Source organism: Manacus candei, unplaced genomic scaffold (genome assembly GCF_025592945.1).
Source record: "Manacus candei isolate 608988 ecotype Guabito, Panama unplaced genomic scaffold, ASM2559294v1 h1tg000009l, whole genome shotgun sequence".
Classification (NCBI taxonomy): domain Eukaryota; kingdom Metazoa; phylum Chordata; class Aves; order Passeriformes; family Pipridae; genus Manacus; species Manacus candei.
Window position 1 is genome coordinate 561,221 of NW_026138057.1, and position 25,768 is coordinate 586,988.

The 25,768-nt window shown below is 39.1% G+C and overlaps 1 protein-coding gene across 7 annotated transcripts in view; it reads left to right on the forward strand.

Annotated features, from left to right (window-relative positions):
• NAV2 (neuron navigator 2) overlaps positions 1 to 25,289 on the forward strand; it is a 210,088-nt gene extending 184,799 nt beyond the window's left edge. For all 7 annotated transcript variants that reach the window (XM_051777240.1, XM_051777241.1, XM_051777244.1 and 4 more), the window contains 16 exons: positions 1,656 to 1,739; positions 2,319 to 2,430; positions 2,736 to 2,881; positions 5,507 to 5,679; positions 7,937 to 8,090; positions 8,611 to 8,770; positions 9,251 to 9,351; positions 10,989 to 11,084; positions 11,246 to 11,414; positions 13,371 to 13,606; positions 14,810 to 14,964; positions 15,440 to 15,511; positions 15,990 to 16,186; positions 16,373 to 16,491; positions 20,682 to 20,885; positions 21,566 to 25,289. In XM_051777240.1, the coding sequence (XP_051633200.1) occupies positions 1,656 to 1,739; positions 2,319 to 2,430; positions 2,736 to 2,881; positions 5,507 to 5,679; positions 7,937 to 8,090; positions 8,611 to 8,770; positions 9,251 to 9,351; positions 10,989 to 11,084; positions 11,246 to 11,414; positions 13,371 to 13,606; positions 14,810 to 14,964; positions 15,440 to 15,511; positions 15,990 to 16,186; positions 16,373 to 16,491; positions 20,682 to 20,885; positions 21,566 to 21,691 (2,304 nt within the window). In that variant the 3' untranslated portion in view covers positions 21,692 to 25,289. The remainder of the gene's footprint in view (positions 1 to 1,655; positions 1,740 to 2,318; positions 2,431 to 2,735; positions 2,882 to 5,506; positions 5,680 to 7,936; positions 8,091 to 8,610; positions 8,771 to 9,250; positions 9,352 to 10,988; positions 11,085 to 11,245; positions 11,415 to 13,370; positions 13,607 to 14,809; positions 14,965 to 15,439; positions 15,512 to 15,989; positions 16,187 to 16,372; positions 16,492 to 20,681; positions 20,886 to 21,565) is intronic.
• Positions 25,290 to 25,768: the final 479 nt, after the last annotated feature.

The following is a 25,768-nucleotide window of genomic DNA, read 5'->3' on the forward strand; positions in this document are numbered from 1 at the left end:
TATGCCTGTGTTCAGTTATGTGTTCATATCCATGTATAGCTATTGAACAGTGCCATGTCATACCACTAGATATACAGTTTCCTTCTATCAAGTTCTTTTCCATCTTCTCAATCTACTTTTCCTTCCTTTTACTTCTCAGTCATTTTCGACACCTAGTTGATGTTTTTTGTATAATTGACATCGGATTCTCTCTGCTTCTTGGGAAAGGAAAAAGGGGTAATTGGCGCCAGGAATTTTGGATTATATGCTGTGTGTTGACCTTGGTTGCAAGCAAGGTGCACTCAAATATTGGAGAAGTCTTTGAATTAGATGCAGATCTATCAGCTGATAAAGTATCTGTTCTCCTGTTGGGGTAGCACAGTGACAACCTTCACCTCTGTGACTTCCAGCATCCTTTTGCCTTAAATATCCACAAGGAAAGTAATGATTTAGTGGGAGGGAAGTTTCTGCCTGACCTTTCTCTATATAAAAACTTGCTTTATGTTTTATTTACTGTTTTATATTTTATTTTATTCTTATAAGGAATCCTCCTAAAACTTGAGAGTGGTGTTTGGTCCTTTTTTTTTAATAATCTTTGGGAAAAGATTTTAGAATTAAAGGTTACGTGAAAAGCTTTGTGGCAAGAGTTACTTTAATTGTGTGGGGATACCTGAAAACTGTCATTAAGTAACCTTAATCCATGCTAATAATGGCTCACATAAAAAGTCAAAGTTTGATTTCAAAAATGGACAGCAGGAGATATTTAGAAATATGGATGGATTTGTCTCTTTTTCTTCTGTCCACTTTGCCTTTACATGTCTGTGCTAAGGGACATAGATAACCAGTGACATCCTTCCATGCCTTTTTGGTATCAGGAATACTTCCAGGTGACAAGGTGTAGTCCCTGAAGGGACCTTTAAAAGTCTTAACTTAATCTGTGAGATGTTTAAAAAAATAATTTAATATGTCTTTGTGTTTCAACAAAGTGGCAAAATGTTTTTTTCCATTTATCACAAGATCTAAACAGCTTTCAACAACTGAGAAAAATATATGAACTGGATTATTTTGAGATATAGCTCTTCAAAGGACCTTAACTTCTAGGAACCCAGGAGGTGTTTTTGTTCTGGATGTACTCTGGATGTAGGATTGCATGTTTTATAGAATATATGACAATTTCAAACTGAAACTAAAGTATGTCTGAGGTAACTGTCCTGGCTATTGAAATCATGGTATCAAAGAAGTGGAAGTAGCAGCTGACTGAGGAGCCACCTCCACGGAATGTCCTGCTGATGAGACAGGTCACAGCATTGCTGCTACATCTGTGTTTCCAAAAGTGCTTGGTGGCAGCTGCTGCTGAGTAGGGCATGGTTTACAGTCTAAAACTGCATCATTTATAGTGCACTGCTACTTGAAGTAGTACGTTTTCTAAAATTTGGAAATTGGTCTGTTAGCATTAGCACTTCTAATTTCCCACAATTAAATGGCTCCTGGTAATTTGTTGGCAAGAATTTCCGTAAGGTGTGCTCTGCTCCTGTGACCTTTTCTAATCAGTGTTATTTTCTCCATATCATTTACACCACCAACAGTGTGATGCACAAGGTGGACTGGTTAAATACCTGCAGAAATATTCTTGCTTGGGGGAAGGGAACCAAATCTCCTTTATGGTTTCGTTTCAGGCTCACCTGGTGGCAGCCTTTGAGCAGAGCCTGGGGAACATGACAATCAGACTGCAGAGCCTGACGATGACAGCAGAACAAAAGGCAAGCTTGAGAAACGTTTGGGAAGTCTTAATTTCTCTTCCCAGCATTGTTACTCGTGCTCCTTCTATACTTGTGGGTTTGAAAAAACGTCACATGCACAGTCTTGGTGATGGAGTAAAACGCAATTCAAAAATTAGCAAAAATACACGTTTTCTGCACTGTGATGTTGTGGCAACTGATCGGGTTATTCCTATATATTGTTGCTTTGGACACAAGTCTTCAGTATTGCGTATTTTTCTAATATATTGTATCCCAATGCATCCACGTATGTGCAGGTTCAAGAGAAATACCAAGAAAAATCCTTGAAATACTGGCAGCACTGGGTTTTTGGACACTATACCTGAATAGACATTATTTCTGCATTACAGAGTGTGTACATTTTTTTGTATCATAATACCCAAGCTGTTTTGCACCCCATTGAGAGTGGGCTTCCGCAGGTATTCCAGACCTCATTTTCACCTTCTTGTACATATATATTCCATAAATTCACTATTAACTGCCAACACTTAGACTGCAATGCAGCTTCTTTGGAGCTGCATTTTCCCATGGATCACCATATAGTTTTTTTTCTTGTTCAAGGACTCAGAATTGAACGAGTTAAGGAAGACAATTGAACTACTGAAAAAACAAAATGCTGCTGCTCAGGCTGCCATCAATGGAGTCATCAACACACCTGAGCTCAACTGCAAAGGTGAGACACAAGCACCACGTACAGTGACTGCAGGGCTCAGCCCTCTTGGTAGTGGCTGATGTAAGCATCAGAGTTACCCAGTAACCAGTAATTTACACTGGGATAAATTGCTGAAGGAAGAGTTTGAAGGGTCTGAGATTTTAATCTCTTCATGAGAAACAAGGATTTGAAATACACAGTGCATCCATTAGGATAAGCTGTTGTCAAAGTGTTTGTTTCCCTAAATGTTTCTTCAGGATTGCATAGTTGATACCACATATCAAATTTGTTACATAATTCTGGCAACCCCTCTCATTCATGTTCAGGTCCTGGAGCTGCTCAGCCCACAGACCTGCGGATCCGGAGGCAGCACTCCTCAGATAGTGTCTCCAGTATCAACAGTGCCACCAGTCACTCCAGTGTGGGAAGCAACATCGAGAGTGACTCAAAGAAAAAGAAGAGGAAGAACTGGGTGAGTGTGTTTTAACAGGTTGTGTGAGGTTTATATAGAATTGTCAGAACATGCACAGTGAAATCTTACCTGCCCAGCTCCTCCTTCTTCCCTCGTGCAACAGGTCAGCTCAAGGACTATGTGCTGTTTAAACCCTGTGTAAACTCTCTTTTGAAGGCTTAACTGACTCCTAAGTGATGTATATCGTTGTGTTGACTCTGCATAGGATTGAATTTTAGCTTAACAGCCAAAAGGCCAGTCTTAAATGAGAAATAGCTGTCAAAGCTGGCTAAAAATAACATGGTGTCCAGCCCCTCAAGGAAAATGTGACATCTGTCATTGAAGTAAAACAAATCCACAAGAGGAGATCATTGTTGCATTTGTTGTTTGTTTTTTTTTTTCATTTTGGCTTTCTTATAAGTGATCATACTAAACACTTAAGAATTCTGTTTTGAGCATTACCATGGAGTTCTACAACAAAAAAAATGCCAATCTTTAAAAATTTATTGTGATGGACATCTCTTTTGCAAGGTTTTGCAATACTTACCTGTCATTTCCGATTTTTCCTTATTTTTCCTTCTTTGCTCATCATGTACTATGTACAAGGTACCCTGTACTGGAGGAAAGGTACATTATCTTAAACTCCATTTTCAATTAGACCATAACTGCCTTAGTGACCTAGTCTGATTGTAGTTTGGACTGAAGTCCCTAGATCCTTTATTGTAGCCAATAAAACAATCCGCCCCTTTCTTCCCACTGAATTTAAATCTCTCTGGATCTCTTGGGTGTACAGATAAATCTGTATAGATACAAAATGTGGTCAGAGCTGGTAAAAGCTTCGTTTGTATTTGCACAGTACCCTCTCAGACATGTTGATGAAAATCCTGAACTGTAAGAAACAGCTTCCTGAGCAGGTTCTTGTTTTTATTTCTCTTATCTCAGTGCTTTCATTTTGGTATTTCGTGGTACTGCCAGCTCCTTCACAACAGAAGCATTTCCACTCTGCCGCTTAAATAGCTGGTTGAATGGAAACAACAGCTTCTCCAAATCCTTCTTGTGCTGGGTTGTGCATTAGTTAGAGACTAAATAAAGTAAATTGCTGTAACTTTTGAATTTCTAGAAACTCTAGTTTGTGACACAAACCTTTTGTAGTCATTAAGTCTTTGTTAATATAAACATTGCTTCAATTTTTGCTTTAGGTTCTATTTTTTGTTATTGTAACCTAGGATATGGTCCTACATCAGCCTACATTTCTCATTCATCAGATAACTGTTTTTAAAGAAGGTTAAGGAAATGTCTCCTTATTATAAAGATAAATAAATAAAGTTTTCATGAAGTAGAAGGAACAGGGCAGTATTTTTATGTTGCTATTAAAAATTAGTACATCATTGTTGTGAAATGAAGATGGAAAATTAAAACAGTAATTTACTGAGAAAAATATGTAAGTTGAATCTGATTCGCACATTCTTTATTGCACAAGTACTGAGGAAGTTCTCAGTCAGGATCTTTGTATTATATGTGGAAGCTGAAACGCCAGATTTTCAACATTTCTCTTTGTCTGGTTTAAAAAGAGCTTTCAGCTCATATTAAGCTAGCCTGTGTACAATGTGTAATTTGGGATAGCCTTTAAAGGTGTTCGTAGAATATTCTGAGTGGGAAGGAACCCATGAGACTCATCAAGTCCAAACCCTGATTCCACAAGTATTTAACTTTTAGGGCTACCTAAAAGTTAAACCATATATCTAAGGCATTGTCCAAATGCTTCTTGAACTGTTGAATTGTAACTTTGGGATAACATCAATTTGATTCCATGACTAATCATTCTTTTTCTTGTTTGGAAAATGGCAGTCATATTACAGAAGGTTGGTTTAGTTACAGATACATAGAGAAGATGCAGTCTTTTCACATAGTGAAATACCTGTTCCTGCAAGCAAAAGTACATTATTAACTTGGCTGTTAGCCAAAGCATTCTTGTCTGAGCTAAGGAGAAAATGTAATTTAAATAGTTAAGAGAGTTTGGGTCTGGTGTCTTCCTCAAGTAATGCAAAAAATGTCCGTATGTGGTTTGAAACACCTGGTTTTGGAAAACACAGGGCTCCAGTTTTAAAGTAACTGTTAGTCTTTGTTGATCAGTGGTTGTGTTTGTCTTAGAAATCCAAAACTTCCCTTATCACTGGCTTTATCTGTTAAAACATGTCTTTTTTCCTTCCCCCACTTCCTTTTGCTTGCACTTCTTCCGGCAGGTCAACGAGGTAAGGAAGACCTACTTTAAACTACGAGATACAAAGCTAACCCATCCATTTGCATCACTAACCATTTCAGCATCATTAACCTTGGCTGAGCCATGTGCCAGCACAGCTGCAAGTCGTTACAACACTGCTTTAAGGCTTGTTGCACTGAACAGAATTTGCTGTCAAATAGTTTTTAAAAAATAGGAAGTATTCATATCCACTCTATTGACCTTATTAATCTCATAAAATAGTTAAAGGGAAAAAAGCTTTTTTTTATTTTTCGCCTGTCTGAATATACATGTGAGTATGGCTGTAGCATTTGGAGTATTTGCATGTTAGAGTTTTTACTCTGTGGCTTTTTTTGCCTGGTTTCACTCTTAATGATGTGCCTACTGTTGTGGTCTTGTTTTTTCAGCTACGCAGCTCCTTCAAGCAAGCTTTTGGGAAAAAGAAATCTCCCAAGTCAGCATCTTCTCATTCAGATATTGAGGAGATGACTGATTCCTCACTGCCTTCCTCACCAAAGCTACCACACCACAACACCACTGTTTCAACACCATTGCTGAGAGCTTCCCATTCCAATTCTCTGTAAGTTATTTTTTTAATTTTTAAACAGAAAATTGAGTGGAAGGCATCTTGCTGCATTGGTAGAGGAAAGGAGACATCCTTTTGGAGAGATCCAGTATTTTTTTCCATGCTAGCTTGACAGCACATCTCTTGGCCTCTGTATAGAAGAAGCAGAGGCAAAAGATACCCTACACCATCCTGTCCTCTTTGGTTCCTCTGTGTAAGATTCTTCACATCTATGTGAGCCCTGCAAGAGTCTGACAGCTGTTCAGCTGCATGCACTGCTCAAACCAGCTGTTCACCATGAGGCCTCAGCACAAGACATGCTTGGGCCAGACAGGGTTGTCCTGTGGATCAGGGCTGGTCTGTTACTACTGATCTGTCTCTCTCCCTTACATTATCTCCTGGGGGAGATGTGGGGCTGGCTGTGTTCTGGATAAAGTCCTTAATCCTGTCATACTGGCAGAAGAATGAGCAAATATCACTTCTAACTAATGCCTATTTTGAATGTTCTGTAGTCAAAGGAGATTACAGGCAGAGGACAGAAATGCTGAATTTGTGTATTAAGGGAATTAGAGATACGTAAGCTGAGTCCCAGCCCAGTGCCTTTGCATTAGTGTCCAGGAAGCCAAAAATCATTGTGTCATTACTGGAGTGTAATTTAATATTTCATTGGGGTTCTCTCTCAGCAGAACATACTGAGTATGAAGAGCATTTATAACCAGGGTGACCTTGATGTGCAAAATTAATTGGATGTCTTGCTGTTAATTAAACAAACCAGGTCCAGTTGGGATTTTGTTTCTCTGTTGCCTAATGACAGCACATATTGTACTATTCTGCCATGATGAGTTCTCAGTTAAGTTGACAAATTCAGATAAAGGTAAGGAAATCAAACAGCATGGTTTGGTGATACAGGGGAACTCATGTAACAGCTTGTGCTTGGTGAATGGAGGTGATCACTCCTCTTTTCTTCTGTAGTTCCCCAGCCACCTGTGCCTGGTCCTTTCCTTGGCCACCTGTGAAATAAAGTTAAACAACTCCCTTACCACACTGTTCTGAGTCTAAACTCACATTTTGGAATGTGCTTGGAAAACTTAGTAAAACAGGTTTTATGTTAATTCTGCCAGCAATTTTGTCACTTGAGCAGGATAAATAAATACAGAAACTTGTAACGGGCAGTATTGTGAAACATCTAATTACCAGACAGCTTCTGACCTTGCATAGGTCATCCAAAGCTTCCAGGCTGATTTCAGAACAAATGCATTGGACTAATTCCCCTTCACTTGTTTTCACATGAAGAGGTGAAAACAATAGCAATAGTTTCCAGCTGTATAACGTGATGAAGTGTTGGTAGCAGAAGATAATCCCCTATGATTTTTGTTTTGAAGCTTCTTCAGTCTCTTGAGCCTAACTCAGTGCATTTCTGCTGACTGCAGCAAGTTGTGCTTTAGAACTCTTAGGCCAGAAGATTGTCAAATGATGATCCCATCTGTCGTCAGTCAAAATGCTGTGTGCATGCATCTCACCTTGACACGAGAGACAAAAGGACAAACATGAGAAAAAGAGTAAACACTGAGTAAATAAAGAGTAAGAACTGAGGGAAGGCCAGAGCACAAGTAAGACTTGTGTATTTTGGCTTATCAGCTTTTTGGTGGGGAAAATGTCTCTCATTAACCTGATTTAGGGAGAGACATGTTAAGTGAAATCTCCCTCAAAGCATGCAGCTGTGTAGTTGATCTTTATATAGATACAGTTACGAATGTGCTGAAATGTTACTCACTCAGAAGCTTTTTTTTTTTCTTTTTTGTGGGAGGAGGGAAGAAAAATGCCACTAAAAATTTTTTAAGCATGAGTTCTTTAAAGCAAGTGGGAATTTATCGTGCTCAAATAGGTATAGAGTTCCAAAGTCCTCCAGAACAGTTCAGGGAAACCCAGCTGTGCACACCTGGTGAGCTTTAAATCTGTCTGTGAACTCATCAATCTCCAACCAACTGCTGTTAACTGCCTGCACTCCCTTAATTTATTTAGATTTTGGCTTTAGAAGTTTTCCTTTATGGCAACTACCATGAAAAAAATGAAGACTATCCAATAGTAGGTGATTTCCAGATTTCTGTTTCAGATGCTGATTAAAGAAAATTAACCCTCAGACATATTTATTTCATTAGTCTCTAATATTTCCATGACCTGTTTAATATCTGATTTATGGTGTCACCGGAGAAGCACCATCAGAAAAGTTACTAATGGTCTCATTCAGTGTCTGTTTTTCCACCTCCTCCAGTATTTCTGAGTGCACTGACAGTGAAGCTGAAACAGTGATGCAGTTGAGGAATGAGCTGAGAGACAAGGAGATGAAGTTGACTGATATTCGCCTGGAAGCCCTGAGCTCTGCTCATCAGCTAGACCAGCTTCGGGAGGCCATGAACAGAATGCAGGTAAGAAAGAGCCACCCCAAATATTGCAGCCTGTCTTGGTGTGGGAAAGTTTGGCCAACCTGCTACGCAGTAAAGAAGGTAAATTTGAAGTTTTTGAATGCCTACTGAAAGTTGTATTTAGGTTTGTGCCAGTGTTAATCCTTGTACCTTCATTAAAAGTCAGCTTGAACATCTGAATTTTGCTGCCCGTGACTGCAGCTGTAACTGTTCCAACCCCAAAATGGGGAGATCATTTTGTTGACTGTCAACAAACTCTTAAAATGTTTCCATGCTCTCTGCCTTAATGTAGTTGCATTTCAGTGTTAAGTGAATTCCCATGTATTAATGTATTCTAGGATACTTTGAAAAGTTTCATGGAAGGGACATTGAAATAATTAAAATCCTTAATTTATTAAAATCAATTAAAACATTGTGAAAACTGCATTTCTGCTGAACTACAATTTATTCCTAAGTTACTTATGTTGCTATCTTTTAAGCATGTTTTCACTGTGCCTTCTAACATCTGACTTGTCTTTTCTAGAGTGAGATTGAAAAATTAAAAGCAGAAAACGATCGGCTGAAATCTGAAAACCATGGCAGCTGCAGCAGGGCCCAGTCTCAGGTTTCCATCTCCTCCTCTCCGAGACATTCAGTGGGTCTCTCTCAGCACAGTTTGAACCTCACGGAGTCAACCAGTCTCGGTGAGTTTAATGAGAAAGGTGATGGGCAGGTTTTATCCTGTATTTGGAAGACTTGGGTTGATTAGCCATGGAAAAATGAAAGCATGAGAATTATTAGCAGTCAAGGTGTGGAAATATGTCACGAGCTGGCACGAAGCCTTCTTTTAAATATCGTCATAGGTCTGCTACACCCTAGGTGGGAGGTGTCCAATTATGACCTCAGCTGTGAGAAGTCATGTTTAAAGCCATTTAATGGTGCACATTTGCCAGGGGGATATATCATAGGAAGGAAAATATAGAGTAACTGACTAATAATTTTCAATGACCTTTGCTTTTTAAGAGCATTATTTGGTTAGGGAAATCAGTCAGTCAACCCAGTTCTGGTGTTTTACCTCGGGGCATGTGAAGCCCATACATGTTGTGTTTGACTACAATAAACCAGAGTAGTCTTCATTGTTATTAAGATCCAGCTGTGAAGCTGTTGATGTTTCCTGTTCACAGACATGCTGTTAGATGACACTGGAGATGGCTCTGCCCGAAAAGAAGGAGGCAGGCATGTCAAAATAGTCGTCAACTTTCAGGATGAAATGAAATGGAAGGAGGTGAGCTATGTTTCATCACCAGCTTTGAAATACAAGTGACTTTGGAACGTGCCAGGGAATTCAAATTTGCAAAGGTGGTAATGTCACAATTTGAGCCTTTCAGTAGTATCTCTGTAAATAAGGCCACTCTTTTGGTTTCAAGGAGGTCAGGACACCAGTCTGTACCTGGGATAGCATCTGTTTAAGACTGGTATCTTAGAGGCTGCACAAAGCTTGTAAAAGATCATCCAGCTCCAACCTTCCTACCAGGGGCAGGACACCTTCCACTAGACCAGGTCACTCAAAGCTCCATCCAACCTGGCCTTCAGCACTTCCAGGGATGGAGCAGCCACAGCTCCTCTGGGCAACCTGAGAGCAAAAAGCAAAACTCCTGGGCTGTAGTGTTAAACTTAATACAATTTTAACTAATAATGAAAATTATCCCGTTTGTGGATAGAAAGTGCACTGAAGTGCTGGAAGTACCAATCTTCTGGAAGAACTGAGCAAATCCAAACTGGAAGAACTGAGCAAATCCAAACTGGGAGATCTATACCTTATCATTCTAGTTCAAGTTGTCCTCTCTGGTACAAGTATCCTGTTTTGAATGACATTTTTCAGATGTTTTCCATTCACGAGTAATTGGAAGAATCCTAAATGCCCAAATAAATTTCAAATCTTGTAAAATTGCAGCCTATCTCATGTACATGCATGAATGTACTGCGGGATCTTTGCCAAGCAATGACCTTGCCATATCACACTTTTGAGTACCTGTAAAAGTGTATTTAAAAAATAAGTTCGTGTCTTTCGGGGGGGGGGGGAAGAGACACAAAAATTTAAATAATTGGAAATAAAATGGACTCAGCAAATCTTTCCATTAAATACCAGTTATGCATTAGTTATTACAGCTCTGGATAAGCAAATTAGCAGTGAAACTGCATTGGTAATTCTATTGGACTTCACTGTGCTCAGAGTGAGTTAAGTTGCCATGAAATGGTTCTTTACATTTTAGTTACACTTCAAGTCTTATGACAGAAATTAGCTTTTCTTCAATTAACGTTTCACAGTGAGTGTGGCTATAGAAGAATAGAAAAATTTTATTTGTTCTGATTTTTTTTATCTACGTTAGAAATCAGTTACACAGTTATCAAAATGCTGTGATATATCAAACGTAACACAGAAGTTGTTATATATAAATATAACTTTTTCTCTATTACTACTTATACATATAACCGTGTATAATTCATATATATATATGTATTTAGATTTCTATGCCCTCGGGAGCATCTAGAAGGAAATAGGATAAACTTTGCAACTGTAACAGCTTTGATTGTGAAGTCATGGAAAAATGAACTTGATATCTATTTTCTGTCTTTTTGCTAAGCTGTAATTCTCTCAGGGGTTTTTGAATTGTTCATGGATTGATTAACAAATACTTTTTACTTAACATCAAGACCACTTAAGTATCCTTTAGAGTTGTGACTTCCAACACTGGAAAAAATGTTTAGTATATGAAAAGGCCTTCCTATGGCTTTCAGAATTCACCATACAGAGTACCAAAGATGCACCATTATTTAAAAATAAAGCAGGGGTGGTGGGGAAGCCAGCATTTTAATTACATTAAACATCCTTGTCTGATACAGTTATTTCTGTGCCTTTAGGATTCAAGGCCTCGCACCTTCCTCATAGGCTGCATTGGAGTCAGTGGCAAGACCAAGTGGGATGTTCTGGATGGGGTTGTGAGACGGTTGTTTAAGGTTAGTGAGCACAATTTGCTGTGAGCCCCAATTCTCCTATTGTTAGATTTTGATGGTACCAAACTATATTTAACTTGCTGGGATAGGTACTGGTATAGCATAGAAGAACTTCCCGAGGATTTCAGTGCTGCCTAACTTCCTGTGTCCCTTTCTCACCCTAGGAGTACATCATCCACGTGGATCCCGTGAGCCAGCTGGGACTGAACTCAGACAGTGTCCTGGGCTACAGCATTGGAGAAATCAAACGCACTAACAGTGCAGAGACCCCTGAGCTGCTGCCCTGTGGTTATCTGGTTGGAGAAAACAACACTATTTCAGTTACCATCAAAGGTAATTACACCTGACTGTCTGTTGGAGGTCTCACTAATCACAGTTTTATCAAGGCTTGCTGTGTTAAGAAACTCAGAGCAGTAGAAACGTTTTATTGTGCTGCTTCTTCCTGTTCCTAGCTTTTATTTACTTCCTTCTATTTTCATTTGATAAAGACAGCACTAAGTCTATAATTTCAGCAAGTTTTCAACCTGTAACAATAGGAATAATTACACACACAGCAGCTTCTCCACAAATGTTGAGCTGATGCCTGAAGTTGTCCTGGAGAAGATCTCACACCACAAAGGATGTAGTGGAGCTGTTTGAGCAGCACAGTACCTTCCAAATACATACATTAAGCCTCAAAATTTCATTACCTCTTTGTAACACCTGTAGTTGTTATTTCCTTGATGCAAAGTGGAAAAAAAAGTATCTTGATTTGTTTCCTTGATTGACCTCACCCAAGAGTCCCTCCTTAAGCAGCAGGAAGGAAGGATCCCAAAGTTTGTGGGACATAAGCTGTAAAAAAATCTGTATTTTTCCAAATGTATGGTTTTCAGAATTCCCATCAGTTTCGTTCTCTAATACTAATAAAAATTTCATACTTATATTTCTCATATGGTTTCTCATTTGGTTTCTCTGGGAGCCATTTTTTATGAAAACTGTACTGTGAAACTAAGTTTAAGGAGAAAACCCTCAACTGCTGCATTCTGAACATCAGTTTGCTCAAAGTTACACCAGTGAAATCTCAAGCACAGATCTGCGTTCCAATTGAGAGCACTGCCAAACATTCTGCAGATCAACTTTGAAATTTGACTGTACCATTTGACTGAAAGCACTTTGATTTTTTACTATTGGTGTAAAAAAGCAGTTACGTGGGTAGTAAATCTGTGGGCAGGAAGACAATATGGCCTGTGAAATACCTCAGTTTGTTGAGGTTTGACATGAACCTAGGATATCCTGCTTACGTAAAATACATTGTCCAATCATAAATCCTAATTGAAATATGGCTTAAGGTGTAGCTGTGTCTGTAAAAGCTGCAATTTGAGTTTATATTTAACTTACATCGGCTTGACTTGCGCCTTGAAGGATCATATGTGATAACAGTTTTCAGTAAAATAGAAATGTATTTAATCAATTTATGGAAAATCACTTACATATACCTTTGAGATATAAAGCTGCCTTGTATAAATATTTAATATTCCGAGTAACCACTGAGGTGCAAACATTTCTCTGGGTGATCTGCCAATTTCCCTTCCTGCTGTTTATTTTGAAGCACTGTGTATTTTCCCTGAGCCAATTCTGCCTAAAGTGACTGCTGACATGGCATAAATGCTTATCGGTAGGAGTTTTCTGTTGGAAGAGATAACTATCAGCATACAGAGAAGGAGTTTAATTACAAGCATTTGGGAAAGTAGGGGGAGTTGATGATAGCTGGGAGGGTTTTTTGTCTACTGATCCAAAAGTAAACAGGTACATTCTGGATGAATGCATGGTGAAATGCTGTAAAATGGATGGTTTGGGCGTGAAAAATGTGGCCTGGAATCATTTAGTGGGGCAGCTTTCAAAGGGCCTTAGGGAGGCAGCTGAGTACTTAGAAAAGCTGAAGGAGGATCCAGACCAAGCCCACAGGTCACTTCTGCACTTGTTTTATCAGCTTTTTGTGTTCCTCTCTCAACTATAAGGGATACCAGAGTGGGGAAGGAGTTTATCTCCAAAGTGAGAAATAGCTTGATCAGGTCAGATCTACATCTGCTGTACATAAGTGTTATTTTGGGTGTTTCTCCTGCTATTATTTGGCTCAGGTACATTCACAAAGTCTTGATTTGTTCAAACTCTACTAACAGGATTGCTTTGCAGCATTACAACTACTTAGTCAAAAACCAAACAAAGCAAGAAACCCAAACTTTTAAAAATGTGGGTAATTTGGGTAAAAATTGGGACTGCTTCTAGCTGAGGAATATTTTTCTGTTGCAGGTATCTGTGAGAACAGTCTGGACGGTCTGGTGTTTGAATCTCTGATCCCAAAGCCTATCCTGCAGCGTTATGTCTCTCTCCTGATGGAACACAGGCGGATTATCTTATCTGGCCCCAGTGGCACTGGGAAAACATACCTGGCAAACCGTTTGTCTGAGTACATGGTCCTCAGAGAGGGCAGGGAGCTGGCTGATGGCATTATTGCAACCTTCAATGTGGACCATAAATCCAGTAAGGTGAGAAACCATCCTTGCACAATTCATCCCACCATATATCTGAAATGAGACTCCTCCTCTGTCAATCCGTCAAAAACTCATTTTGGACTTACCTTTCTTTTTGAAGCATTGTGTTGATCCTGAAGGAAATAATATTTAAGGTTTTCAGAACTGCAAATTGTCCTGATTATTAGGTAGCAGGCTCCCAGGTGTGTATTTGAAAACCTAAAGGTGTCACGAGTTTCAAGTGGTTAGGAGCCTGAGAACTGCCCAGAAAGTTAAAACACCTGCATAAAATTCCCAGAGACTTAAGCAATCCCTATTGCATGTGGGCATTTTGCCCAGAACTCTCAAATGCATCTCGAGGCTGTCAAGAGTTTCTGCAGCTGCAAGTATCAGCAGTTGTAATCATGTGCTGGGTTTGGAGGGACTGTTGCCCAGGCACATTCCTCTGCTGGTAAGGCATGTCTCTGCTTTTTTATGTGCTCCTGGTTTTGCTGAATATACTTCCAGTGATCATCTAGATTAAAATAAAAAAAAAAATCAAAACAAAAACAACTGTGCATTTGATGGCCTTAGGCATATTTTCCTCTGGAGGAAAGGGATGATTGAAATTGTGGTTGTAAGCCACTGGTATGATTTGAGACATGCTTTAAAGCTGCTGAGAGCATTTCAACCACACCCAGCCACTCATCAGCAGCCCCAAAAGCTCATCCTCTTTCACAGTTTTACTGAAGGCATCTGAATTTGGCCTCTGACAAGAGATACTTTGTTCCAGATTAATTTTATCGACTGTATTTAGCTAGAAACACAGTTGCAAGATAATCTAACAAGTGTAGCTGGAATGCAGAGTTTGCTTTGGTACAGAGAGAGTTGAGAGAGTTGCTGAAAAGAAAGAAGAATATATTTCAGACCTCTTAGGTCTGAGATTAGGAAAGCATGAATGAAAAGCACAAAACAAATGACAAAATCTTACCCCCCTTTAAGCCCTTATCTCACACAGGATTTCTGTTACAGTCTTTGAATCTTTACCATAACCTACAAAAGAGAAGGAAAACCATATCTTGTGTTTTCTCATGGAAAATGTCTGATTTGTAAGATGTCAGGCTCTTTTGCTCCAGGTTTTATTACCAAGCTTATTCATCTTAATTAGATTTTCAAGGAATATGAAGAACATTCTCTTTACTTTTTTTTTTTCTTCTTTTCTGTATATCTGCTTTGCAGGAGCTCCGCCAATACCTGTCCAACCTGGCAGACCAGTGTAACAGTGAAAATAACGCTGTGGATATGCCTCTTGTAATCATTTTGGATAATTTGCATCATGTTAGCTCCCTAGGAGAGATCTTTAATGGACTTCTAAACTGCAAGTACCACAAATGGTAAGGAAATAATTCAATAACAGTGCAAATGTTAACACTGCACTCAGAGCACTGCTGCTGCAAGATGTGATGACAAAACCAAAGTCTGGATTAGTGTAGTAATGTGGGCTCAAATGGGCAGACTGTCCATATTATGGACAGTACTTCAGAGGGGTCTTTTTCCTTACTAAAATGATCCATTTTTCTGAAATCAGTAATAAAAAAGTATTAGAGGGTTTGAGTAATTTGCATGCACTTCATGATGTAGATCTTTAGTAGTAAAACCCCATTTGTGAAAGGTCCTGTTTTGAGATTTCTGGTTTGCTTTCAGAATTTGCTGTTCTCAGAAGTCAGAGAGTAAGTTACAAGTAACTACAAAACCTTCTTTGATGCATCAAAGAGATTTGAATGACCTTTTTTAATGTAGAGGTTTCGCTAAAACCTTATTTTTCAAAATTTACAAGTTTGATTTGCTTGTTGTTTTTTTTTCTAATAGTCCATATATTATTGGCACGATGAACCAAGCCACCTCTTCAACACCTAATCTTCAACTTCACCATAATTTCAGGTACTGTTTATTCATGTTTCTCATTTATGTTTGTGGGCTAGCAAAGGAGTAATGGCTACTGAGTCATCTGAAGTTGTTCTTATCAGCTGAAATAGCAAATTGAGAGAGAAATACCATTTGCTCCCAAGCTGCTGTCCTAACATGTGCAGTTTGGTTATGGTGCTGTCAATAAAGTAACTGGGTTCACAAAAACTTTACTTTTCAGAGGATTGTTAAGATATTTGATCTCCTACCAATTTTTAAGTAAGACAATATTTAGACAAAGGAGATTAATGATAAATTAATACAAAGCACAGTAAAAATTGGTTCATCTAGTGAACTATTCCCAAATAACTTTTGCTTGAAAAACAACTATGACTGGAGTAACCCATTTTGATCCTGATAATCATCTGGAAATAAGAAATGAGATTTAGTCAAGAATAGTTACATTGGGTAGCATGAAAGAGAAATAATGTCCATTTCTGCTGTTCTGCCTTAGATGGGTGCTATGTGCAAACCACACTGAGCCAGTCAAAGGCTTTCTTGGCCGTTTCTTGAGAAGAAAATTAATTGAAACAGAGATCAGTGGTAGGATGAGGAATGCAGAGCTGGTTAAAATTATTGATTGGATTCCCAAGGTTTGGCAACATCTGAACAAATTCTTGGAGGCTCACAGCTCTTCTGATGTTACTATTGGTAAGTGCTCTGTCCTTATGCCCAGGCATATGTAAATATATGTATTTTATTCCCTTTGTATCCTTCTTTGTGCTATATCAGCTAAAAAAGGTTTCTTTAAAACTCTACTTTTAGATGTTATAGATCCTATTTTTGATGCTTATCCTGACTGTAATTTGAGTGTAATATCTGAATTTCCCTCTCCAGGTCCACGGCTCTTCCTCTCCTGTCCAATAGATGTAGATGGTTCTAGAGTCTGGTTTACTGACCTGTGGAACTACTCCATCATTCCGTATCTTCTGGAAGCAGTTAGAGAAGGGCTGCAGGTGAGCAGGCAAAAATGAAAAGTCACAGCTCTAAAATGGTATCTATTCAAAAGGGTACAAAACTCAGTAACAGCAACATTTTCTGTAGATATAAGTCTGCACAGTGAGTACCTGCATGTCTATGAAAATCTAACGAAATTGTCCATAATTTCAGGCAGAATTAGTCTCTTAAATGCTTTTTAAACAGAGAGTGGAAGAAGTAATTAGATGCCAAGCTGCTGATGTTTTCAGTGGAGGGAGTTAGACACACAAATATCTTTCAATACTGTGTTCCAGAAGCACACCTTAAAATTGTACTGTGCAGCTGAAAAATATGCTTGTGGTCATTAACTTTGTTGTGCAGGATTTTCCTTTGTAAATCAAATCTTTCAACATGGGAACAAAGCTGTGTGTGGAGAGAAACGTATTCATGAGTGACAGGATCGGTATCAGTGACGTTTTGATTACTTCTCAGTATACAGGATGACTTTTTTAGTAGATTCCTTCATAATTCTTTCAGAGGCTGCAGTGAAATCATCATTGATTGCCTGTACTTAGTAGCTGATTCATACTCCAGCGATTTGGATGTTTTTAAGCATTGCCACGCAATTCTTGGTGTCTGTATGACTATAAAGCTCGTTGGAATAAGGAGGAGGGATCAGCAGAAGATTGCTATGAACTTGCCATGAAAGTAGGGGGGAAAAAAAAGGGCTTTTTTATTCTTCGGTTCTCTGTTCCCAGATTAAGCACAGCAGCACCTAATTTAATCAAATACCAGTAAGTTCTGGGCGTTATGTGGATGAAAGCTAAACGTGAAATCACACGCACAAAAATGAAAAGGTGCATCACAGTGAGAATCCAGGAGATTGGAAAAGGGCTGAAGGTGGATGGAGAATAGGAAATTGTGGCAATGCATTGGGAGCTTGTGTTTTGGTAAGACGGCAAATGCCATTTTGAGGGCATAAGCTACAATTTATGTCAGATAGCAGTAGGAAGTAATGCTTCTACATGTGAAAAGGCTCATTAGAAAGATAAAACTGAAAAGGGTTTAAAAAAAGAGCAGTAGCTGTCATTCAGATACAGGAAGCATTATTCAGTGAGAAAGAGAAGAAGCTCAGACTATTCAGATTATTCAGGAGTAAAGTAAAATATTACTTGATCTACTCTTCTGCTTTAGTCTTGCAGGAAAAAAGTCCAGTGGATGTTTGACAAGTTTGGACTAGAGAAATTCAAACTATAAGCAAGACATGCTATGTTGCTAGTAAGAATAATTAACAGTTATGAAATATTACTTAGAGAACTAGTAGATTCTCCACCACATATGTCTCTGTGTCTGAAGTCTTTTTGAAATATGCAGTAACTCCCAAGTATGAGCTCCATGGAGAAGCAGTTGTGTTGAATGATTCCTTCATCTTTGTGAAAAGTAATTCTCTCTGTTCTACAACTGCTTGGGGCTCACTGTTGCAGGGTTTGTCAGGATGCCTTGCCATTAAGATTTCTTTGCTATCCAATACCCTTTACTGGGGTTAAGTTCTTGCCTGCATGGGAGTACTCAACAGAGAGTGCAGAATTCACGAAGATGTACCAGTCTGAGCACTTGAGGAAGAACTAAAACAGAAAGGAGGAAGAGACTTTACATTTTCCTGTTAACAACCACCTTGAGTTTCATTTGCTTTCTATACAGCAGGGATTTCTATGTGTTTACAGAGACAGAGAGGAGGCAACCCTGTCATAGGAAACTGAGTTTTTACTAATGGCTTCTTACAAATCTATGAAATACACAAATTCTTCAAGTTTTGGTTAAAATTTGGGCAAACTGTGATTGCCATTTGAAATTTGTCAGTGCCTGGAGATCTCTTTTTTTTTTTGGGAACAATTGTGGTAGACTCTTTAGACATGAGGAAAACGATAGGTCCTGGAGTACAGAACACACGTGGGAACTTTGCTACAAATAGAACAGGAGAACTGTTTCACATAAAACTTCCTATAAAGGGAGATAATGGGAGCCAGTAATCTTTTCAACAAGAGAGAGTAGGTGACTTTGTTTCCTCTTGAAATGGAGAAAACTGATACTCACGGCAGTACATGGACTCTTTGTACTGTGTTTTGAAACGTATCACTCATCAGTACATGTAGAAAGCCTTGAAAATGTAGTAATGGAAATGGAGAGAGAGAACAATTGATAAAAACACCTTTTTGCTTGCTTCTTTTGCCCAATATCTGCATCACTCCTTAGGTTATTTGAATGGCTTGTGTTCCAGGTGTAAGGATTTCAGTTTCTCACTTTGTGCTTTAGATTCTTTATGCACTTCAGTCCCATTTCCCCAAATTGCATCAATTCATCTCCATTTAAATAATTTGTCTTTTGTTTAGTCGATGGATAAGAATGCACTTTCGTACTTGAAGAGTAACCAGAGTGGTGCTAATTAACAAGCTAATATTAGAAATGTGGGTTTCATTTGGGGCTGTTTTCCATTCCCAGCACCCACAGAGGCTCCTCTGAGAACACATCTTTCCTGAAATTGCCTGCCAGAAGGGAAAGGTGAACTACTAAAGTTCACTGTCGTCTCTGTGGATCTACACTGAGCTATTCTTATATTTTTGTTTCTCATTTGGAGAATTATTTTGGATCAAATGCAAGCAAGCCAAATGGATCCTTACAATAATTTCTCCCATTGGAGCTGAGTTGTTTTGTTCTTCAAAACAGGGATGTGCAGATTAGAAGGTTGTATAAAACCCAAGTTCTTCCTGCTTGATGTATTGATGCGGAATGCAGCACCAGCAGAAAGAGGACCTGGAGTCCCCATGGCTTCCTGCCACCCTCACTCGTACTTTAGTGAGTTTTCTTTGATGCTTTGGGAAGCAACCTGTTCCATTCTTGTCCCATGAATTGCTCCCTGGAAAACATGCCAGTGAGAGGGATGGACAGACCTGGTTGCCATGGAAGGGAATAGTGAGTCTTTCAGTCTCTCATCTGCTGAAGATGTGTGATGATTTCATATACTAAAATGGTAATTTTACTTACTAGCCACTTTTCAGAAACTATCTAGGATCCACACAGACCTTTGAGGGAGAAAAGACACGCGAAAAATATCAAATCCTCACCACTTACCAAATGACACGTATTGTTGTAAATTTGAGAACAAGATTAAAATAGGAAATCTGGTTGACCACATCTTGAAGACGTTATGCTGGGAAAATAATACAGTACAGCTCGAGGATGAAGAGTTTGGGTTGTGGAATAGGCTGTGTTTCAGATTGCCTAGCACCATCTGCTGGCACTTCTGCTCAGGCTAGGCCTGCTCCTTCCTGCAGATGGTGTTTAGAGCAATTTAATACTTTGTGCGTGCAAAGTATAAACTCAGAAAAATACCAAGAAGAAATAGTGATGAGGAAAGTGAGATAGTCTTAGATTCAACAGAGAGCTGATGTATTTCTCTGCTAGACTACTACTTTTCCCTCTGTGCAGGGGGAGAAAGGAAAGGGACAGTTCTCTGAATTCAAGTGACAAAATGTCAGTTGCTGAGGGATGTTGATGGGGAAATTTATGAAGTGGAAACAAACATTTTAAAGTCGCTTGAAGTTGTATTTATGCTTTTGAAAGTCGCGAGGCATTAAAATGAATTTGTTGTGTAATTAAGGCAAGTGGAATATAACAGGGAGAATATGCTGGGATTCAGTAGCACAGTCTGTTCAACACAGAATAAGTTTTTGAAACAGAACTTTCTTGCTTAGGGACATGAGCACAGGCAGATGCTGCTGATGCTTTTTCTTGATTGAATACAAAAAAATTCTGACTTGAAAACCTTATGCCTTGACATCCACCATTATTGCCTGATGACAGATCTCACATTCCCTCCTCCACATTCCCTGGATGTGGACCAACAGTGAGCACAGACAAGGCAGCTGCTGGTGTGATCCGCATTGATGGCTTCTTTTGTGTATTGACGTAGTTTAAGTTGAGTTTAATAGGTGAGGTTATTTTCAGGTCTCCCTTCCTTCAGCTGGTGCCAAGAGAAGGGCACCGCAGCCTCAGAGGTGGTCAAATGCTTTCAAATCAAACAACTTTGTATGCTGTGGGGGTGAGGAAGATCTCACACTCAACCCTGCTTGCAAGTGTTTCCTGCAATCCAAGAAGCGCGGCATGGTCATTTCCGTGAGATGGGCACCGAATGAACAGGAATGTTTTACATGGTTTCATGCTCTTTCAGTTGTATGGGAGGAGAGCACCCTGGGAGGATCCTGCCAAATGGGTCATGGACACCTACCCCTGGGCAGCCACCCCGCAGCACCATGAGTGGCCTCCTCTGCTCCAGCTGCGGCCTGAAGACGTGGGCTTTGATGGCTACTCCGTGTCCCGGGAAGGCTCAACCAGCAAACAAGTTCCGGTGAGCGATGCTGAAGGAGATCCTCTGGTAAGCTCTCATTTCTGAATCAGCAGAACCATTTTGTTTCCCTGGTTTCTAGGGATTAGAAACAGAAATAAAGCAATGGAAGTACATCTGAGGAGAGATTAAGAGTTTTAGAATGAGAAGGTAATGCTGCTGGGCAAGTCATCAAGTCAGCTTGGGGAATGCAGTTGCACAGAAAGCCCATTCAGTTCTGCAAGGAAATGAAGGTGCTTTGCAAACTGAATGCCCTGAAGCTGTTCTGTTGAGGTGTATGTTTTTCTGGACAGTTGGAAGTATAGAATGTGTGTTACAGTTCTTAGCAGCTCATGTATACGTACACAAACATCAAGCCAGGTATTAGGACATTCAGATTTGCCTCTCGACCGATCTGTCAGTATTTCCATGGGTCAGAGGAAGAAAGGAGTAGGATGCTTCAAGATCCTGTTGCATACAGCTGTCGACTAATCCCTTCAGTCTTCTATTTTCACCTTTACTGGAAAAGCTTATGTTTTATCAGTAACTTGGGTACTGCTATAATTTACAGTTAATATCTCCTTTCCAAGTCTCAGTATTAATTATCCTGCTTGTTTCCTCCTTTCCTTTCTTACCCACTGGCAAAAAGAATGTGACTGTAGCTTTCTTGTGGAGTTGATATTATATCTGCCTCAGAATACAAATAATCATGAACTTCTGTGCCTTTGCAGATGAACATGCTAATGAGGCTGCAAGAAGCAGCCAACTACTCCAGTCCCCAGAGTTACGACAGTGACTCAAACAGCAACAGCCACCACGATGACATCCTCGATTCGTCTCTGGAGTCGACGCTGTGATCTTCCTCAGGCAGAAAGAGGTTGTTTCCATTATTGCTCTCCCACTTGGCAAGAACCCCGATCACGGACTCATGGAAAGAACATGTTCCTGGGCTGGGATCTCAGTATTAGAGCTGCAAGAACAACAAGACACTTGGAGTCAGTCTTCAACCTGGGTGCAGGCAACCCAAGCGACCTTTGTATTGTTTTTCTTTTGACGATGATGAGAACTGCACTATTCCTTTGTTTCCTTCTGTTTAGTTGCTGTAAGCTCTCATGCCTAAGATCCTGAAGATGTTAAAAATAGTCATCATTACTAAAAGTCAAAGGACTGGGGGATGGGGTGGGGATGGGGGCAACTTCACAGCTATGAAGCAAACAGCTTTGTGCCATGTACTGTCTGGAAGGAGAGGGGAGAGGAAATATTTGCCTATGCTGCTTCTGACCAAACACATTTACGTGAGGGCTGGACTATTACCAATCAGCTTTGTGCATTAAACTCAGCTTCCTATAGTTCTGGTGCTATAACAATATTGCTTGCCTTGGTAATAATATTCAATAAAGGCAAAGCTGCAAAACAGGGAAGTTTGAATAAATATTTAAAAAAGAGAAAAGAAAAAAAAAGAGAAAAGAAAAAGCGCTGCTCTCCTTGCCAGTCTGAGACCTTGACTTTCTTTCATTGTGTGTTTATAAAGATTATATATATAAATAGGAGTATATAAAAATATATATACAGTCTGAACAAATCAGGTTTTTTTCAAACACTGTGTAACAATCAATCCTGATACAAGTGAAAGATCAGGTAGCCCTTTGCTAGTTGGGGCCCAGTTCTCTTCCCGCTTACATCCACACAACCAACTGGGCTGACTTCTGTGGTGTTTACATCCCACCTCCTGACCCTGAGGAGAGGGGCTTTCCCTTCTCCTCAGAAGTCAGTGGAAGGGCCATAAAGTCCTGCAGCTCCAAGGGACCCTTGGCAGTGTACAGGCTTTGTGAGCCCTGTGCACACAGGTGAGCTGCACCCCTGCAAAGGGATGAATCCGACTTTCAGGTTTTAATTCTTGCCATGAAATATTACAGCTGTTTTCTAAAAACTTTGGGTTTTGTTCAGAGGTTTCTTTCCAATCAGCACAACCATAAGGGGTTAATCAAAATTCAGCTCTGTGACAGTTCCAGTGCTACTCTGGTGACAATATTTATTTCCACGACTTTTCTTTTTAATTTCAAATTAAAAAGGTATAGTATTTTAGCAGTATTCGGGTCTGGAAAAGAAAGAGGAGGGAAGGTGCTGGGTGCTGCATCTTTTAAGTTTAGCTGTGCCGTGCTCTTGAGTTCTGGCAGAGCCGTGAACCTGGTTTTGTTTCTCCTCCTCTCTGAACGCACACACCTACACTATCAGTGTTAAGGCTTGTACTTCTTTTGGGGAACAAGAACACCTCCCAGAGAATTGCACTTTCCTTGTGACGGAAGCAAATGCTCACACCACCATCCCCACACGTCAGCTGTACCTCAGCAAACACGTCACTCCTCAGTCAAGCCTTCCCAGCTGTCTTTTGGTGCTGACTTAAAGCGATGCCTTATTTTGTACTAATTGTGTTTGATTAAATTAGTGCTGTATATTATGGGATTTTATTTAAAGAAACAGGGCTAAAGTCATCTCTTGGAATATCATAAGTTGCTGTGAATATTGTTTGTACGAGATACTAGAATTTGTTTAAATGTGACAAAAAAAAGGGAGGGAAGTGAGATAACTTTTCAGGTTCATATCAATCTGCAGCTAATGAATCACTGAAGAGCTGTTTTATCCATGCAGGAGGGACAAAAAAAGCTTTTCAATTGTAATAAATACTGTCATTAATAAATTACAGGAATATGCTGGTTTTTCAATGTACAGAAAGAAATCTTATTACAAACACTTTTTTAAGAGCTTGTGGATTTAAAGGAACATAACAGGCAAGTTCATGCTTCTGTGGCTCAGCTTGAGAGGATCGTTTTATTATACCTCATGACTTTCTGTAACATAACTGTACTTTGTCTTACTAAGCTGGTCTTGAATCTGCTCCTGTTACAACTTTTAAGTGCTGATGACTTTTTTTTTTAAGAAAAATATTGTAAAAGGAAAAATTTAAATATTTTAATGATGGGGGGGAAGAGCTTGGTGTTGTTACTGTTTTAACCTTATGAACTCTATTGCATCATTTCACTCAATGGAATAACAAAGGTTACTCAACCAATTTTCCTAATCCAGTTCTTGGTACTGTAAAAAATGGGATAAATCTGTATGGAATCAAATCCGTAGCGTGCTGATGATGAGTTTTAAAGAAGTTAATTTTTCCAGTAGTCTTGACAATTCTGCTTCCCAGCACTGACTTTACCTGCTACTACTGTGAATTTTGGTACCTAATCCGCCAACTGAATCCATGCAGATAGAGCATGTGCCTGTTAAAAAAAAAAAAATCCAGTTGCAGGGCTAGGGTTTTAAATGGGCTTGATAGCCTAGAAAATGTCTCGGTTAACCTTTAACTGAGTGCTATAAGACATGTTTAAAATAGTGATTTATTTGTGGGGAACGGGATATTTTTTTTTTCTCATTTTTAATCCTGTGCTTAAGCTCAGGAAGAAATTTCTATTATCTGTTCTTTTTTGTTGACACTAGCTTGGCTTAAAGTGAGAGAGGCAATTTTGAATAGGCTAGTCATTCTGAGCATCACAATATTCCGTGTCTTTTCTGAAATTTCGGGAAGCAGGGTTACCTGTTGTGCACACGTCTTAGTTTTTATCAAGACTTTTCATAGATTTAGTCTTTCTTTAAGTGACTTTATTCTCATGTAAGGCTTTTTCAAAACACCTCCTTTTTTTTTTTTTTTTTTGCCTTTTTTTCCTTACAGAGTTGGCTTGTTTAAAAAAATATCAACAAGAAATGCAAGATTCTATGCAACATTCGTGTTGAGTTATAAATTGAAAGAATAAACCATTTTCTTTCCTTCAGAACTGCCAAGAATTATACAGGCCATAGATGAGATGTGATTTATTTGGGGAAGGGGAGCGAGGGGGTTGGTTAGCCTTTTTGTACATTTTGGAAGAAGCAAACTGATATTTCATTGTTGATGCTTAACTTCGATATTATGTGTATGAAATCTTGTCTAAATGTGGCAATTTTCTTTCAAGAAAAAAATATACAAAAACAAAGCAAAAAAAAAAAATCTTTGTTGATATTAAATGCAAGGTTGCTGTTTTGATCTAGTCGTTTCCAGTGGAACAGTTTATTAAATATGTTCTATAAGATGTACATTTTTTCATTGTAACATAGAAATGTAAATATTTGATTAAAAGTGCTGCATTTTGATGAATTTTTTCTAGCCATTTTTAAAGAGAAAAACTAGGAATTGAGTATTTTGTGTACGTTTATGATGTTTTCCATTTGCTCCTCTCCCTATTTAATTTTCAGTTCTCATTTAGGATTGGAATTTGTGAATGGTCTGTTTGAGATCATGCCTCCCCTTTCTCACTCTCCCCATTTCTCCCCCTTCCCCGCCCTGTGTCATGGAGAATAAAGCTGATGATTGTACCAGTCTTAAATTATTCATGATTCAATAAAATTGATGCTTATTTATTCAGATTTGTGGCTTCCCAGAACTTTTTATTCCTTCTTAATCACCAACTTTCTGATTTTTCATTTGGAGATTGTGGGTTTCGCTCCTTGGTTTTGTTGGCCTCTTGTAAGTACTTGTGAGAAGATGCCAACAGCTCTTACCCACATCCTGGAGGAGATTTAGCAGAGGGCTACACATTCCACACAGTATTACAATTTCCTCTTCACCCATTTGATAGAGACATTATGATTATACAGTAATAAATACACGGTGGTCAGTAACATGTAGGGAACTAAGGGAACTATTATCCTTTATTTCAAATAATTACTCTGCTCTAACTAAAAAAAAAGAAGTAAAAGTGCTCTCTCTTCAGAAAGGATAAACCCAAACACCTCTGCACTTTAAAGGGATAATTCTGAACAGTAGCAGAATTACCTCTCTTCCCCTGGAGACTTATTCTCTTCATATTTCTCCTTTTTTGACAGTTTCGTGTAATTATCCTGTC